The sequence below is a fragment of the Dermacentor variabilis genome, chromosome 1, assembly GCF_050947875.1.
Source record: "Dermacentor variabilis isolate Ectoservices chromosome 1, ASM5094787v1, whole genome shotgun sequence".
Classification (NCBI taxonomy): domain Eukaryota; kingdom Metazoa; phylum Arthropoda; class Arachnida; order Ixodida; family Ixodidae; genus Dermacentor; species Dermacentor variabilis.
This window is the reverse complement of record NC_134568.1, coordinates 218,085,199-218,103,136: the sequence shown is the minus strand read 5'-3', so window position 1 is coordinate 218,103,136 and position 17,938 is coordinate 218,085,199. Positions and strand designations below refer to the sequence as shown.

Genomic DNA, 17,938 nt, shown 5'->3' with positions numbered 1-17,938 from the left:
CCTTACAGTAGTCTAGCATCACTCAGAACGCGTCCACAAATTGGAAAATTGCACTAGAAAGCATATCATCACTTTGAAACACTAAACAAAAGCAATATGTTAAAAAAATCCTGCCTCAGGAAGAAAACATCAGTAACAAACAATTTTGAGGCTGATTCCTACGTTAGGGGCTTCGACTTAAGCCATCGGCGTTACCGTTGAGACTCCCCTTTTTGTAACGCACCTCAAAGGAATATTGTTGCAAAGCGAGGCTCCAGCGCAGGAGGCGGCCATTTTTGGGAGAGATGGTCTGCAGCCATTGGAGAGGGCAGTGATCCGTCTCAATGATAAACCTCGAGCCGGCTAGATAGCATGACAATTTCTGAACGGCCCACACGAGACATGCACACTCTTTCTCGGTGGCGCTGTACGCCTGCTCACGACTGGTCAGCTTACGACTAGCATACAGGACGGGGTGTTCTACTTCTCCATTTTCCCGTTGGCACAGTACAACGCCCATGCCTCGCTCACTAGCATCGCACTGAACAATGAACCCTTTTGTATAGTCTGGCGATCGTAGCACAGGCTGGCTTGTTAGGGCACTCTTTAGGGCGCTAAAAGCTCTTTCCTTTGTCTCGTCCCAGACGACTGTTTGGGGCTCTGTCTTTCTTAGAGCATCCGTCAGGGGAGCCGCGATATCAGAGTACCTGGGGATGTACCTCTGATAGTAGCCGGCGACACCTAAGAACGACCGAATATCGGTCTTCGTGCGCGGTTGCGGAAAGTCTCGCACAGCGGCCACTTTTATTTCAGAGGGGCGGCGACGACCCTGACCAATCACGTGACCGAGGTAGACAACCTCGGCCTGTGCTAACTGGCACTTAGGCCCGTATTCTGAAACGTTCCTCACCTCAGACCATTTCCTTACCTTACGTGAGGAGCCCTTCATGCCTCCTTACCTCAAGGAGCTCCTTCAGGGCTCCAGCGTATTCTAAAAGCTTCCTTCAACGTTCCTTTCGAAAGGGCCTCCTCAGTGACGCAAAGTGCGTATTTCACGAGTCTTGGTTCGAGGGTAGATGTGAAATATTAAATAAACATTCACTTTCAAGCCAGAATAAAGAATATATGTAATATTTTGTTATGCGCATCGATAAATGTTGACGTGCGCACTGCTATTTTGCTAGGAAGGTGCCCATTTTGTTCTGTTTTATCTAACTTTCTGCTTTTTCGGCAGGCAAAAATGTTGGTCTAGCAACATTGGCGACAATCTTCCGACCGCTTCTGACTGCGCCACCACGCTTCTTACTTCTGACCAACGCCTCGTTGTTTTGTGATAGCCGCGTACGTAAAAAACATGCCCGGGAAGCTGTTTTACAGCGACGAAGAAAAAGACCTGGTAACAGAGCTTGTACGTAAGTACAAGTTCTCAATCGAAAACAAAAAATCCGACGCCGTGTCGCTGTCGAGAAAAATGAAAGCATGGGATGCATTGACTGCCGAATTCAACAGCGCAGAAAATGTGCGGCCGCGCACTGTCGCACAACTTAAAAAGCTATGGGACAACCTAAAGCAGCGGTGGAAGAAAGAAAAGGCCAAGCAAATAAGGGATTCCATGGCTACAGGTGAGATTGTGCTACTCTAGAGTTTGCCCTTGTGTTCGAGCCAATGTCTATCGCAGGAGGTGGGCCGCCGCCGGAACCTGTGGACGAGCGGCTGTCGCAGATCGAGGCTGCAGTTCCGTATCTTTCGGAACGCGTCAGGAACCCTTATGATAGCGACCGACCACCATCAACGCAACCTGCCGATAGCGTGGCTGACATCATCGCCGGAATGACGCAGAGCAACCCGGAGGACAGTGACGACGGTCAGTGACGACCGGCCGCTATACGCACTATTACAGTGTGTTTATGTGATACTGCTAGGTTTGATAAATCGTTGTGCATAGCTCACCGATGTATACGGTGTGTCGAGACAGCTACAACGCACTTGCACAGAATGCCGCCGAAGCGTGCATTCAATGCTGTTCTACTTATGCAGCGACCAATTATTTCACGCAAACGGTAAAGCCTCGCTTTCACCGATTCCAACAGTTTGTGGGATCTGTTGTCTTCACGGTGTGGAGTAAACAAAAAAAAATAATGTAAGCAGAGCGAGGGGAGATGCACTGTCATGTTTGTTTGCATGGCACTGCTAATTCGTTGTGATGTTAGAATTATTGTGCATACCAGCTAAGCTGAGCTGAGCTATATGTATATTTGGTAACCCATATCTTGGCAACACCTTCCGAATGCAAAAAATAAGAATACACGCATAAACATGCAGAAGTTCTTATTCCTTGGTTATTTGTCTGCCCAGTATGTGCAGGTGTGGATTCTGCGAATGCTACATCCCCGTTACCAGCAGACCCTACTGAGGCCTCATCTGAGCCTACGCAATATGCAGAAGTTCTTATTCCTTGGTTATTTGTCTGCCCAGTATGTGCTGTGTGGATTCTGCGAATGCTACATCCCCGTTACCAGCAGACCCTACTGAGGCCGCATTATTTTTGGATTCGGAAGGTGTTGCCAAAATATGGGTTACCAAATATACATATAGCTCAGCTCAGCTTAGCTGGTATGCACAATAATTCTAACATCACAACGAATTAGCAGTGCCATGCAAACATGACACAGTGCATCTCCCCTCGCTCTGCTTACATTTTTTTTTATTTACTCCACACCGTATACACCGATGAGCTATGCACAACGATTTATCAAACCTAGCAATACTGTGTTCTTATGCTGTGAAACAAATACCAAGCAATGTTATGCATGCGAACAGCGACATCACTCAACACTTACTGAAATTTCATCTTTCTTAGGCACTGCCTAAAACACTGCGCACCACATCTACATGTAGATGGATGTGGCGGTATAAAAATGTAATTTTTATGTAACGAATAAGCCACAGTGCCATAATAGTACTCTTAACTCATACGTATCCGTGCTTCCTTATTGTGTAGCCTTGTGCACGTCAGTTTTTCTGGGCTCTTGAATGCATGAGTACTATACGAAACCACAATGAGAGCCGAAGTGCAAGAGGAAATGTGCAGGGTCCGCTATTTTCTTGCGTATAAGGACCATGAATTAAGCCACTACCACATTCTCCGTGGCCTACCGCTTAGTTTCTATGAGTGCAATATTTATCTTGTAAGCACATGAGATGGCCAAATAAAGCACAAACAGCGAGCACTGGTATTCAGACAATTTTTATTTTATGGCATGAGAGAACACTAGATAGCAGCAGACTAGATAATTATATTTGTGTTTTCTACAAATGCATTTTTATTTTTGCAGATCGTACCCTGGAACTGAGCAGCACTGAATATTTGTATGTGGATTCTGCGAATGCTACATCCCCGTTACCAGCAGACCCTACTGAGACCTCATCTGAGCCTGCGCAATGCAGACGGCAAGCCTCTCAGCAGACTCAATGTACTACAACCCAGTCAGCATCTCAAGAAACAGCGGTTAGCCGGCGTGCACTTTTGCAGCAGACGCTATCCACTGAACTGGAATCCCGGCTGCAAGCGTTGCAGGATGAAAGATGCCAAAGAGCCACAGAGCACAAAGCCAGAATGAGAATGATGGAAGAGGAGCATGAATGGAAAAGACTGCAATATGCTGACGAGGAGAAGAAAAGAAGCTCTTTGCACAGGATGCAACTGCGTCTTCTGAGGGCTAAGCTGAAGGTCTCCTCAATGAGAGCAGAAGTTCTTGCCAAGCAACTGGCTGGTGATGAGGCAAAGAGTAACTCTTAATAAACAAGTTGCAACAGTTTTTAGCGTAATTTCCATTGGAGCCATTACTCAACAATTACAGATAGGAAACAAACGAGAAGAAAGGGGGTTAACCGAGGAGCCCGATTTTTATTAGTCATATCATAAGAAGCCAACAAACACTGACACCAAGGACCACATGGAAATTACTTGTGCTTAATAAATGAAATTTCATTTATTAAGCGCAAGTAATTTCCCCTATGTGGTCCTTGGTGTCAGTGTTTGTTAGCTTCATAAGATAGGAAACAAGGCATACACATTACATAAGACGATGATGTCCTGTAATAACACACCAGTGGTGCCATGAAGTAATAATGGTCTGTCGTTTGCTCAGTCTATTCAGTTTGCTCAGTCCACGTTCTGGTGAGCTGCAGTGCTCGAAAAGCGTCTCTCAATGAGCCGCCTTCGCAGCTGGTTGCCACGAGGAGTGTCAGCTGGTGCAGGCCCTGGTTCACTTTCATCCTCTTCTTCATTTCCATTCAACCAGAAATCACCCAATTTAGAAGCCACATTATGAAGTGACGCACACGCTGTTATTATTGCACATGTCCTCTCCTTTTTTGTTTGTAGCTTTGTCTTCAGGCAGCCAAACCGCCTCTTCCAAACTCCAAATGCTCTCTCTACTGAGTTCCTTGTTTTGATTTGGCTCTTGTTGTATCTGCACAAAAGTACACAAAGTTACAGCAGAATTAGTTCAAACAAATCAGTCAGCCTGTCAGTCCACAGATGAGCTGAATTATACGAATTTTTTGTATACACACATCCGACATACATTCCCATCAAAACTGAATGTTAAGTAGTGCGTTATGGCACTACATAAAGTGCATGGTAGCTCTTCAGCAATATGTAACAAAGGGTACACTTTCCAGCTGCACTGTTTCGCACACAAAGCACTTTCTCTAACTTTATATCCTTTAATTCAAGTGGTGCATGTTATCTATGGCACTCACCATAAGGTACATGTACACTGCCAAACCGCACAGAATCAATAGAGGTGATGAATTTAAATATGCATCCTGCCTTTTTTCTGCAGCTGTCTGGGGGTATTTCAGGGGTGGCATGAGGTACGGCAGGCAAGCATATCCCTGGTCTCCCAGAAGCATGCCAGACACAGTTCCTTGCTCGTATGATGTCATCACACGACTGTTTTCAAAAATTCGGCTGTCGTGAACAGAACCAGGCCAACCTGCAACAATGTCGAAGAACTGAAGCTCGGGTCCTGTGACAGCCTGAAACAGCAAACAAAAATGTGATTTTAGAAGTACTGCGTACCTCTGCACACAATAAAACTTCAACACAGAATGAAGAAAACGTTAGTGACATACATTCATCATCATCAGCCTATATTTATGTCCACTGCCCCCCCCCCCCCCGGGACGATCGCCTCTCCCTGCGATTTCCAATTAACCCTGTCGTGCGCTAGCTGACTCTCAGTTATGCCAAGTTTCCAAACTTCATCACCTCACCTAGTTTTCTACCGTCCCAGTCAGGATTTGTCAGTGTCTGCCGTATGCACTCCAACCCAATTTTATTCTTCTGTAAATTTCTTTCTCATGATCAGAGTGACATGGATTACTTGAGCTATAAACAGCTTACGCGTTAAAATGACACGAATGCACGACAGGAAATGAATACACGGGACAGACTCGCCTGCAGTGTTTCTTGTTGTCTGGATCAACTTACCCAGAAAAACGTATTATATCGTTCAATTAAACTTGTGAAATACACGGTACGCACAGCTACTCATCGTGCAATAGTGTTTTAGCTAGGTCGACATGTCACTAACGCGCAGAAGTTCGCGGGCGTCAATCAACGAGGTATTCCTTGAAAACAAGTAAAAAATAAAACGCCCACAACTTACCTGCACATTTATCGAAAACACGCCTTTTCGATTCCTGTACACTTCTGCATTGTCCCCTCCAGGACTGATGATTTGCACGTGCGTGCAGTCGATGCAGCCAGTGACGCCCGGAAAGCCAGCGATATTGTAAAACCTTGTCTTGACGGACTTCGCTTCTGCACTTGTCGGTAGGCGCACGTGCTTGCGGAACAGTCTCACGCAGATTGCTTGCGTAACCTCCCAGATGCTCCTGCTCACGGATGGCTGCGATACGTTGACGAGGTCACCAACAACAGTCTGCATCGCACCGGTTGCGTAGAATCGGAGTGTGATGAGGAGCTTTAACACAGGCGGAAGAGGCTCACCTCTTTTGTCATCATTTCTGTTGAGCCGCAGCTCTTTCAGTAGCAGTACAACAGACTGCTTGGAGAAGCGATATCTCGACCGAAATTCTTCATCGGTGTACAGTTCTAGAGGGTTCAACCGATCTCTCAGGTTTCTCGCTGAAGGTGACGGATAGCGGTACACCTCACCGTACACGAAGTCAGTTGCTCGTAGCGCGAATTCCACAAAATTTTCGACATTGCTGTCAATGAACGAGCCACACACCGCCATTTTTTTTTTCAACTGGCCGCGGCACCGTAGCCGCCTAATAGCCGCGGTGCTTCTCCTGCCATCTGTTGGCAGATGAGAGAGTTTGCAAAGTGCTGCAGAGAAGCGCCCTTTTAGTGCAAGGAGCGAGGTAAGGCGGCACGAAGGTAGCTCCAGCGCTACCTTAACCTAAGGGAGCTCCAAGGAAGGCCTCAGTGAGGGCACCTTAGTAAGGAGCGTTCCAGAATATGTGGTAAGGCGTCCTCAAGCAGTTGAGGTTTCCTCAGTGAGGTAAGGAGCGTTTCAGAATACGGCCCTTAGGAGCCTTGACTGTCAAGCCCGCTTCGCGCAGGCGGGTTAGCACTGCCCGCAAGTGTGCCATATGCTCAGACCAGGATGCGGAGAATATCGCTACGTCGTCTAGATACGGTAAAGCGAATTCTTGCTGTCCCCGCAACACTTTATCCATGAGGCTTGAAAAACAGTATGGCGCGTTCTTCAAACCAAAACTCAACACTTTAGGACGGAATGTTCCCATTGGTGAAATGAACGCCGCATACCTACTAGCCTCTTCTGTAAGTGGAACCTGCCAATAACCCCTGACAAGATCTAGGGTGGAAATAAACTGAGCGCTACTAACTTTCTCAAGGCGCTCCTCGATGTTAGGGATCGGATAAATTTGATCCTTAGTGATGGAATTAAGCCTGCGGTAGTCGACGCAAGGACGAGGTTCCTTGCCCGGTACCTCAACTAAAATCAAAGGGGAGGTATAATCACTCTCACCTGCCTCAATAACACCGAGCTGTAGCATTTTCTTTACCTCAGCCTCCATAATATCGCTCTGGCGGGGTGACACCCGATACGCCTTGGATCGTACTGGCTCTGGGGAGGTAAGTTCTATATCATGAGTAAGGACAGAAGTCCTACCAGGCCTCTCAGAGAACAGACCTTGAAACTCTTGTAAGAGCTGGTGTAGTTCGGTTTTCTGCTCAGGCGACAGCGATGCTCCACTGACTAAGTCACTAATGACCTGACCGGTGTCTTCCCTGTTCGTCACTGAGCCTAGTCCCGGAAGCTCGACCGGAAGCTCTTCAGGAACGTTTACCATCATGCACACCACTGCTTCCCTTTGTCTATAAGGTTTGAGCAGATTACAGTGGTAAACTTGCTGTGCTTTCCGCTTTCCTGGCAGACTTACCACGTAGTTAACGTCCGACAGTTTCTGAACAATTCGTGCTGGGCCCTCCCACTGCACGTCTAGTTTGTTGTTTAGCGATGTGCGCAATATCATGACCTCATCGCCCACCTCAGAACGACGGGCCCTGGCTGTCCGATCATAATAAACCTTGACCCTCTGCTGGGCCTTTGCCATTGCTTCACCTGACAACTCCTGTGCCCTTCTTAAGCGTTCGAGGAGCTTAAGCACGTACTCCACCACGACTGGGTCGTCGCCCCTGCCTTCCCACGATTCTCGAAGCATGCGAAGCGGAGACCGAAGCGAGCGACCGTACACCAGTTCAGCTGGCGAAAACCCCGTAGCTGCATGCGGCGCGGTCCTTAATGCAAACATCACCCCAGGCAGACATAGCTCCCAGTCAGTTCGATGTTCAAAACACAACGCTCTCAACACGCGCTTCATGACGGAGTGGAGCTTCTCAACGGAATTCGACTGTGGGTGGTACACTGAGCTGTGTAGCAGCTTTACCCCACACCTTTCGAGAAAAGTTGTCGTCAAAGCGCTAGTAAACACTGTGCCCTGATCTGATTGGATTTCCACAGGAAAACCAACTCGCGCAAATATGGACAGTAGTGCATTGACTATCTCAACTGAGCTGAGTTCTTTAAGCGGCACTGCTTCAGGGAACTTTGTCGCTGGGCAGATCACAGTCAAAATGTGTCTGTACCCCGTGGCTGTTACCGGCAGAGGTCCCACTGTATCAATAACGAGCCGTCTAAAAGGCTCCGTAATGATAGGTACCAATTTCAACGGCGCCCTCGATTTGTCCCCTGGTTTGCCCACCCGCTGACAGGTGTCACATGACCTCACGAAGTGGTCTGCGTCCCGAAAACACCCTGGCCAATAGTACTCTTGCAAGAGACGGTCCTTAGTTTTCTTAACTCCTAGGTGTCCGGACCACGAACCCCCATGCGTCAAGCGCAACAGATCCTGACGATAGCATTTTGGAACGATCAGCTGATCGAACTCCACTCCTCTGCGGTCTAGATACTTCCGGTACAGGGCTCCACCTCTTTCCACAAAACGCGCAGTTTTCCTGGCGATACCTTCTTTGACATTGCAGCGCACGTTTTCCAGGCTGCCATCCTTTTTTTGCTCGGCTATCAAAGCCGTCCGGCTGACTTTTAGCAACCTATCAAGTCCGTCTGACGTAGGCGCGATGAGCAAATCAGTAGATAGCTCTTCTAACTTTCCCGCGTCGGGCGTTTCCTCTCCAGTATCTGGCGCCTTTAACGTTACAGACTCAAGTTTATTCAGTTCGGGCGTGCTCGGAATATCAGCTTGCTGCGCCTCTGACCCTTTTTCGTTGTTTGATAACGTCGGCCCCGCAACTACCGCCTTTGCAGCGAGCTCCCGAACCTTCGATCTGGTTAAGGCCTGAACACTAGCTTCACCAAACAAAAGCCCCTTCTCGCGCAGGAGGTGATCGGACCTGTTTGAAAATAGGTACGGGTACTGGGGGGGCAGCATAGATGACACTGCCGCCTCCGTCTCAAGCGCTCCGAAAGGTCCTTCAATAAGCACTTTTGCTACCGGCAGACACACGCTATGAGCTTCCACGGCTTGCTTGATCCATGCGCACTCGCCCGTGAACATATGGGGTTCTACGTAAGACGGGTGAACTACATCCATCGTAGCTGCGGAATCGCGAAGCACTCGGCACTCTTTCCCGTTCACGAGGAGGTCTCGCATGTAAGGCTTGAGAAGCTTCATGTTCTCGTCAGTGCTGCCTATTGAAAAAAACACAACTTTTGGTGTTGTTTCCGGACACTGCGCTGAAAAGTGACCCGGCTTCTGGCACGTATAACAAACGCGCGCTTGCCTCATCTCGAACCGCTTTCTGCGTTTGGCTGCTGCCGTCTCTTTACGTTTGGTCGGACTGCTTTTACTCGCATCCACACTACGCGTGTTCCCCTTTGCTCTCATGGGTGTGAACTTCGGCCTCTCGAACTTCGAGCCAAATTCACCCTTTTGACCGTCCTTAGCTCCGCGAGCCCGACGCGTCACAAACTCCTCGGCTAGCTCAGCGGCTTTAGCCACCGTACAAACGTCTGGCCTATCCAAGACCCAGTATCGCACGTTCTCCGGTAACCGACTATAAAACTGTTCTAGCCCGAAGCACTGCAGAACTTTATCGTGGTCACCAAACGCTTTCTCTTCTTTGAGCCACTCCTGCATGTTTGACATAAGCCTATACGCAAACTCTGTATATGACTCACTTCTGCCTTTCTCATTTTCCCGAAACTTCCGACGGAACGCCTCCGCAGGCAGCCGGTACTTTTTTAGCAGACTCGATTTTACTTGGTCGAAATCCTCTGCCTCCTCTCTATCCAAGCGAGCGACTACGTCGGCCGCCTCGCCGGGTAACAAAGTGAGCAAGCGCTGTGGCCACGTTTCCCGAGAGAACCCCTGCTTCTCGCACGTTCGCTCAAAGTTAACCAGGAACAAACCAATGTCCTCTCCAAGCTTAAACGGCCGCATCAGGTCAGTCATTTCGAACAATACGCGTTCTCCTGCACCGTGTGCCTGACTTCCATTACGAGCGCGTTCCATCTCTATCTCGAGACGCTTCATTTCCAAAGCGTGTTGACGGTCACGCTCTTCTTTTTTCTCTTGTTGCTCTCGCTCTTTCTGTTCTTTACTTTCGCGCTCTTCTTTTTCTTTCTGTTCTTTAAGTTCGCGCTCCTGTCTTTTTGCAGTCTCCCTTTCCTCAATGGTCTCAAGGCATTCCGACAGCTCGTCATCCTCAGCTTCTAACTCAAGAATAGCCTTTAGCAGTTCTGGTTTTCTGAGTTTGTCCGAGACATCCAGACCTAACTCTCTTGCAAGCTCCAACAATTTCGGTTTGCGCAACGACTTCAAATCCATGGCTGCTCTGAATGCTGCTTTCTCTACTGCTTACTATTGTCTTGCCGCAAACTAACCCGGCAGCAACGACAACCACAATTACCAGCTCTGTTTCTGACACTAACAAAAGCCTGGCAAAGCTCAGAAGAAGAAAGTCCCGCACTCACCAAACCTCGCAGGCAGGAATTCCGCGCAGTCGTTCCGCTGCAGGCAACCAGTCGTCACACAGGGCTCGTTGCACTGCTCCCGGATCGTCGTTGAGCTGCTCAGCATACAGTCAACTGCATATCTTCGCTGCTGGCCTCCGTTGTCGCGATCTCACCGCTGGCAGACAGTTGTTTGAAGTCGGAGGCGATCTCACCGCTGCCAACCAGATGTTTGGATCCCACCGATGGCGTCGGTTTGTTGGGAACTCGGCGCTGACGCCCGTGGTTGTACCTGGGTCGCAAGCCCCAAGGGTAGCGTTGGCCTGGCGGCCTGGGGTACAACTGGAAGCATCCGAAGGTCCCGGCAAAGCATGAGTCGACTGGTAACAACAAAACAACTTGTTTATTTTAACATCGCAAAGAGTTGGCGGTCAGGTTGACCGAAGTAGAGAGACGGGAGAGCACTTTACTCAACAGAAGAAATCGGAGCCCTCCTTTGGCGTCCGGGGGCAGCTGTTTTTATACTCTCGCAGTTGAGGGCAAGAAGGAACCCCTCAATAGACGAGCACGTGATTGTACAATGGGCTAAGGTGACGCACACTGCCGCCGGTCGGGCACAAAGACTGGAAGGAGAGGGTGACCCCTTGCTTTCGCATCGCCTGGTTCGGGCACAATGACTGGAAGGAGAGGGTGACCCCCTGCTTTCGCATCGCCTGGTTCGGGCACAATGGCACATACACTCACACACGCACATGAAGACACGTGGCATCGGAACATGCCTGGAAACGCCTGGAAACGCCTGGCGGGGAGCGTTGCGGCGACGCCGAACGGGCCAAAATGTCTGCCGCCCCGCCGCAGTCGCGCCGGCAAAACCGCGTGTCGCAGGCGAAACGCAACAGGGGGCAGCATAGATGACACTGCCGCCTCCGTCTCAAGCGCTCCGAAAGGTCCTTCAATAAGCACTTTTGCTACCGGCAGACACACGCTATGAGCTTCCACGGCTTGCTTGATCCACGCGCAGTCGCCCGTGAACATATGGGGTTCTACGTAAGACGGGTGAACTACATCCATCGTAGCTGCGGAATCGCGAAGCACTCGGCACTCTTTCCCGTTCACGAGGAGGTCTCGCATGTAAGGCTCGAGAAGCTTCATGTTCTCGTCAGTGCTGCATAATGAAAAAAACACAACTTTTGGTGTTGTTTCCGGACACTGCGCCGAAAAGTGACCCGGCTTCTGGCACGTATAACACACGCGCGCTGTTGCGTTTCGCCTGCGACACGTGGTTTTGCCGGCGCGACTGCGGCGGGGCGGCAGACATTTTGGCCCGATCGTCGTCGCCGCAACACTCATCGCCAGGTGTTTCCAGGCGCGTCTGCGGCGATGCGACCGCCTAGGGATCCTCCTCGCATTCCAGTCATTGTGCCCGAAACAGGCGATGCCAAAGCAGGGATCTCATTCCAGTTATTGGGCCCGAAACAGGCGATGCCAAAGCAGGGATCTCGTTCCAGTCATTGTGCCCGAAACAGGCGATGCCAAAGCAGGGATCTCATTCCAGTTATTGGGCCCGAAACAGGCGATGCCAAAGCAGGGATCTCGTTCCAGTCATTATGCCCGAAACAGGCGATGCCAAAGCAGGGACCATCTTCTCGTTACAGTCATTGTGTCCGACCGGCAGCGCCACGACAGGGTGCTACGAGATCGTGCGCAGCGCCACGACAGGGTGCTACGAGATCGTGCGCAGCGCCACGACAGGGTGCTACGAGATCGTGCTCGACATGGTGCTACGGCATCGCTACGACAGTGTGCGTCACCATTAGCCCATTGTACATTCACGTGCTCGTCTTTTGAGGGGTTCCTTCTTGCCCTCAACTGCGAGAGTATAAAAACAGCTGCCCCCGGACGCCAAAAGGGAGGGCTCCGATTTCTTCTGTTGAGTGAAGTGCTCTCCCGTCTCTCTACTACGGTCAAACCTGACCGCCAACTCTTTGCGATGTTAAAATAAACAAGTTGTTTCGTTGTTACCAGTCGACTCATGCTTTGCCGGGACCTTCGGATGCTTCCAGTTGTACCCCAGGCCGCCAGGCCAACGCTACCCTTGGGGCTTGCGACCCAGGTACAACCACGGGCGTCAGCGCCGAGTTCCCAACGGATCGTACCAGCGGTCAGATCCAAACATCTGGTTGGCAGCGGTGAGATCGCCTACGACTTCAAACAACGGTCTGCCAGCGGCGAGATCGCGACAACGGAGGCCAGCAGCAAAGAGATGCAGTTGACAGTATGCTGAGCAGCTCAACGACGATCCGGGAGCAGTGCAACGAGCCCTGTGTGACGACTGGTTGCCTGCAGCGGAACGACTGCGCGGAATTCCTGCCTGCGAGGTTTGGTGAGTGCGGGACTTTCTTCTTCTGAGCTTTGCCAGGCTTTTGTTAGTGTTAGAAACAGAGCTGGTAATTGTGGTTGTCGTTGCTGCCGGGTTAGTTTGCGGCAAGACAATAGTAAGCAGTAGAGAAAGCAGCATTCAGAGCAGCCATGGATTTGAAGTCGTTGCGCAAACCGAAATTGTTGGAGCTTGCAAGAGAGTTGGGTCTGGATGTCTCAGACAAACTCAGAAAACCAGAACTGCTAAAGGCTATTCTTGAGTTAGAGGCTGAGGATGACGAGCTGTCGGAATGCCTTGAGACTATTGAAGAGAGGGAGACTGCAAAAGAAAAAGAAGAGCGTGAACGTAAAGAACAGAAAGAGCGAGAGCAACAAGAGCGTGACCGTCAACACGCTTTGGAAATGAAGCGTCTTGAGGTAGAAATGGAACGCGCTCGTAATGGAAGTCAGGCACACGGTGCAGGAGAACGCGTATTGTTCAAAATGACTGACCTGATGCGGCCGTTTAAGCTTGGAGAGGACATTGGTTTGTTCCTGGTTAACTTTGAGCGAACGTGCGAGAAGCAGGGGTTCTCTCGGGAAACGTGGCCACAGCGCTTGCTCACTTTGTTACCCGGCGAGGCGGCCGACGTAGTCGCTCGCTTGGATAGAGAGGAGGCAGAGGATTTCGACAAAGTAAAATCGAGTCTGCTAAAAAAGTACCGGCTGTCTGCGGAGGCGTTCCGTCGGAAGTTTCGGGAAAATGAGAAAGGCAAAAGTGAGTCATATACAGAGTTTGCGTATAGGCTTATGTCGAACATGCAGGAGTGGCTCAAAGAAGAGAAAGCGTTTGGTGACCACGATAAAGTTCTGCAGTGCTTCGGGCTAGAACAGTTTTATAGTCGGTTACCGGAGAACGTGCGATACTGGGTCTTGGATAGGCCAGACGTGAGTACGGTGGCTAGAGCCGCTGAGCTAGCCGAGGAGTTTGTGACGCGTCGAGCTCGCGGAGCTAAGGACGGTCAAAAGGGTGAATTTGGCTCCAAGTCTGAGAGGCCAAGGTTCACGCCCATGAGATTTAAGGGGGACACGCGTAGTGAGGATGCGAGTGAAAGCAATCCGACCAAACGTAAAGAGACGGCAGCCGAAGCCGAACGCAGAAAGCGGTTCGAGATGAGGCGAGCGGGCGTTTGTTATACGTGCCAGAAGCCGGGTCACTTTTCGGCGCAGTGTCCGGAAACAACACCAAAAGTTGTGTTTTTTTCAATAGGCAGCACGGACGAGAACATGAAGCTTCTCGAGCCTTACATGCGAGACCTCCTCGTGAACGGGAAAGAGTGTCGAGTGCTTCGCGATTCCGCAGCTACGATGGATGTAGTTCACCCATCTTACGTAGAACCCCATATGTTCACGGGCGAGTGCGCATGGATCAAGCAAGCCGTGGAAGCTCATAGCGTGTGTCTGCCAGTAGCAAAGGTGCTTATTGAAGGACCTTTCGGAGCGCTTGAGACAGAGGCGGCAGTGTCATCTATGCTGCCACCCCAGTACCCGTACCTATTTTCAAACAGGTCCGATCACCTCCTGCGCGAGAAGGGGCTTTTGTTTGGTGAAGCTAGTGTTCAGGCCTTAACCAGATCGAAGGTTCGGGAGCTCGCTGCAAAGGCGGTAGTTGCGGGGCCGACGTTATCAAACAACGAAAAAGGGTCAGAGGCGCAGCAAGCTGATATTCAGAGCGCGCCCGAACTGAATAAAATTGAGTCTGAAACGTTAAAGGCGCCAGATACTGGAGAGGAAATGCCCGACACGGGAAAGTTAGAAGAGCTATCTACTGATTTGCTCATCGCGCCTACGTCAGACGGACTTGATAGGTTGCTAAAAGTCAGCCGGTCGGCTTTGATAGCCGAGCAAAAAAAGGATGGCAGCCTGGAAAACGTGCGCTGCAATGTCAAAGAAGGTATCGCCAGGAAAACTGCGCGTTTTGTGGAAAGAGGTGGAGTCCTGTACCGGAAGTATCTAGACCGCCGAGGAGTGGAGTTCGATCAGCTGATCGTGCCTCAATGCTATCGTCAGGATCTGTTGCGCTTGTCGCATGGGGGTTCGTGGTCCGGACACCTAGGAGTTAAGAAAACTAAGGACCGTCTCTTGCAAGAGTACTATTGGCCAGGGTGTTTTCGGGACGCAGACCATTTCGTGAGGACATGTGACACTTGTCAGCGGGTGGGCAAACCAGGGGACAAATCGAGGGCGCCGTTGAAATTGGTACCTATCATTACGGAGCCTTTTAGACGGCTCGTTATTGATACTGTGGGACCTCTGCCGGTAACAGCCACGGGGTACAGACACATTTTGACTGTGATCTGCCCAGCGACAAAGTTCCCTGAAGCAGTGCCGCTTAAAGAACTCAGCTCAGTTGAGATAGTTAATGCACTACTGTCCATATTTGCGCGAGTTGGTTTCCCTGCGGAAATCCAATCAGATCAGGGCACTGTGTTTACTAGCGCTTTGACGACAACTTTTCTCGAAAGGTGTGGGGTAAAGCTGTTACACAGCTCAGTGTACCACCCACAGTCGAATTCCGTTGAGAAGCTCCACTCCGTCATGAAGCGCGTGTTGAGAGCCTTGTGTTTTGAACATCAAACTGACTGGGAGCTGTGTCTGCCTGGGGTGATGTTTGCGTTAAGAACCGCGCCGCATGCGGCTACGGGGTTTTCGCCAGCTGAACTGGTGTACCGTCGCTCGCTTCGATCTCCGCTTCGCATGCTTCGAGAATCATGGGAAGATAGGGGCGACGACCCAGTCGTGGTGGAGTACGTACTTAAGCTCCTCGAACGCTTAAGAAGGGCACAGGAGTTGTCAGGTGAAGCAATGGCAAAGGCCCAGCAGAGGGCCAAGGTTTATTATGATCGGACAGCCAGGGCCCGTCGTTTTGAGGTTGGCGATGAGGTCATGATATTGCGCACATCGCTAAACAACAAACTAGACGTGCAGTGGGAGGGCCCAGCGCGAATTGTTCAGAAACTGTCGGACGTTAACTACGTGGTAAGACTGCCAGGAAAGCGGAAAGCACAGCAAGTTTACCACTGTAATCTGCTCAAACCTTATAGACAAAGGGAAGCAGTGGTGTGCCTGATGGTAAACGTTCCTGAAGAGCTTCCGGTCGAGCTTCCGGGACTAGGCTCAGTGACGAACAGGGAAGACACCGGTCAAGTCATTAGTGACCTTATCAGTAAAGCACCGCTGTCGCCCGAGCAGAAAACCGAACTACACCAGCTATTACAAGAGTTTCAAGGTCTGTTCTCTGAGAGGCCTGGTAGGACTTCGGTACTTACTCATGATATAGAACTTACCTCCCCAGAGCCAGTACGATCCAAGGCGTATCGGGTGTCACCCCGCCAGAGCGATATTATGGAGGCTGAGGTAAAGAAAATGCTACAGCTCGGTGTTATTGAGGCAGGTGAGAGTGATTATACCTCCCCTTTGATTTTAGTTGAGGTACCGGGCAAGGAACCTCGTCCTTGCGTCGACTACCGCAGGCTTAATTCCATCACTAAGGATCAAATTTATCCGATCCCTAACATCGAGGAGCGCCTTGAGAAAGTTAGTAGCGCTCAGTTTATTTCCACCCTAGATCTTGTCAGGGGTTATTGGCAGGTTCCACTTACAGAAGAGGCTAGTAGGTATGCGGCGTTCATTTCACCAATGGGAACATTCCGTCCTAAAGTGTTGAGTTTTGGTTTGAAGAACGCGCCATACTGTTTTTCAAGTCTCATGGATAAAGTGTTGCGGGGACAGCAAGAATTCGCTTTACCGTATCTAGACGACGTAGCGATATTCTCCGCATCCTGGTCTGAGCATATGGCACACTTGCGGGCAGTGCTAACCCGCCTGCGCGAAGCGGGCTTGACAGTCAAGGCTCCTAAGTGCCAGATAGCACAGGCCGAGGTTGTCTACCTCGGTCACGTGATTGGTCAGGGTCGTCGCCGCCCCTCTGAAATAAAAGTGGCCGCTGTGCGAGACTTTCCGCAACCGCGCACCAAGACCGATGTTCGGTCGTTCTTGGGTGTCGCCGGCTACTATCAGAGGTACATCCCTAGGTACTCTGATATCGCGGCTCCCCTGACGGATGCTCTAAGAAAGACAGAGCCTCAAACAGTCGTCTGGGACGAGACAAAGGAAAGAGCTTTTAGCGCCCTAAAGAGTGCCCTAACAAGCCAGCCTGTGCTACGATCGCCAGACTATACAAAAGGGTTCATTGTTCAGTGCGATGCTAGTGAGCGAGGCATGGGCGTTGTACTGTGCCAACGGGAAAATGGAGAAGTAGAACACCCCGTCCTGTATGCTAGTCGTAAGCTGACCAGTCGTGAGCAGGCGTATAGCGCCACCGAGAAAGAGTGTGCATGTCTCGTGTGGGCCGTTCAGAAATTGTCATGCTATCTAGCCGGCTCGAGGTTTATCATTGAGACGGATCACTGCCCTCTCCAATGGCTGCAGACCATCTCTCCCAAAAATGGCCGCCTCCTGCGCTGGAGCCTCGCTTTACAACAATATTCCTTTGAGGTGCGTTACAAAAAGGGGAGTCTCAACGGTAACGCCGATGGCTTAAGTCGAAGCCCCTAACGTAGGAATCAGCCTCAAAATTGTTTGTTACTGATGTTTTTCTTCCTGAGGCAGGATTTTTTTTTAACATATTGCTTTTGTTTAGTGTTTCAAAGTGATGATATGCTTTCTAGTGCAATTTTTCAATTTGTGGACGCGTTCTGAGTGATGCTAGACTACTGTAAGGAACTAGGCAGTGGTATAAAAAGGGGAAAGAGCCTGGCAGGGCTTAGTGAGGGTTGTGCCGTGCTTGCTGACTGAGCGGTTGAGTTTCAGCGTAGTTCTAACGCTTGCCGGGAACGAGAACAAAAATGTGAACTCTCCCGAAGTCACTTTGCAGTGTCCCGTGCGAACCTGAACGAGAGAACGAGGCCTTCTCTGTGCGCTGCGCTCAAGAAACGTCAAGGGACGCCCGACTTCGGTTATGAGCATCATCGAGCGACATCCCTCCGGACAGCGGATGCAGTCCCCTGTCCATCGGGATCTCCTTCCCCCGGCGGGGCGGTCTGTTGCGTTTCGCCTGCGAC

At 50.4% G+C, this 17,938-nt stretch overlaps 2 protein-coding genes across 4 annotated transcripts in view; both read left to right on the top strand.

The window, feature by feature from the left end:
* The window catches only part of LOC142557214 (band 7 protein AGAP004871-like), a 370,091-nt gene that overhangs the window by 264,970 nt on the left and 87,183 nt on the right, over positions 1-17,938 (top strand). The window lies entirely within an intron of this gene.
* On the top strand, positions 880-3,797 carry LOC142572957 (uncharacterized). The gene is made up of 3 exons (XM_075682439.1): positions 880-1,601; positions 1,658-1,843; positions 3,315-3,797. Exons 1-3 carry the CDS (start codon positions 1,334-1,336, stop codon positions 3,776-3,778), a joined length of 918 nt encoding a protein of 305 aa, XP_075538554.1. The 5' UTR covers positions 880-1,333; the 3' UTR covers positions 3,779-3,797.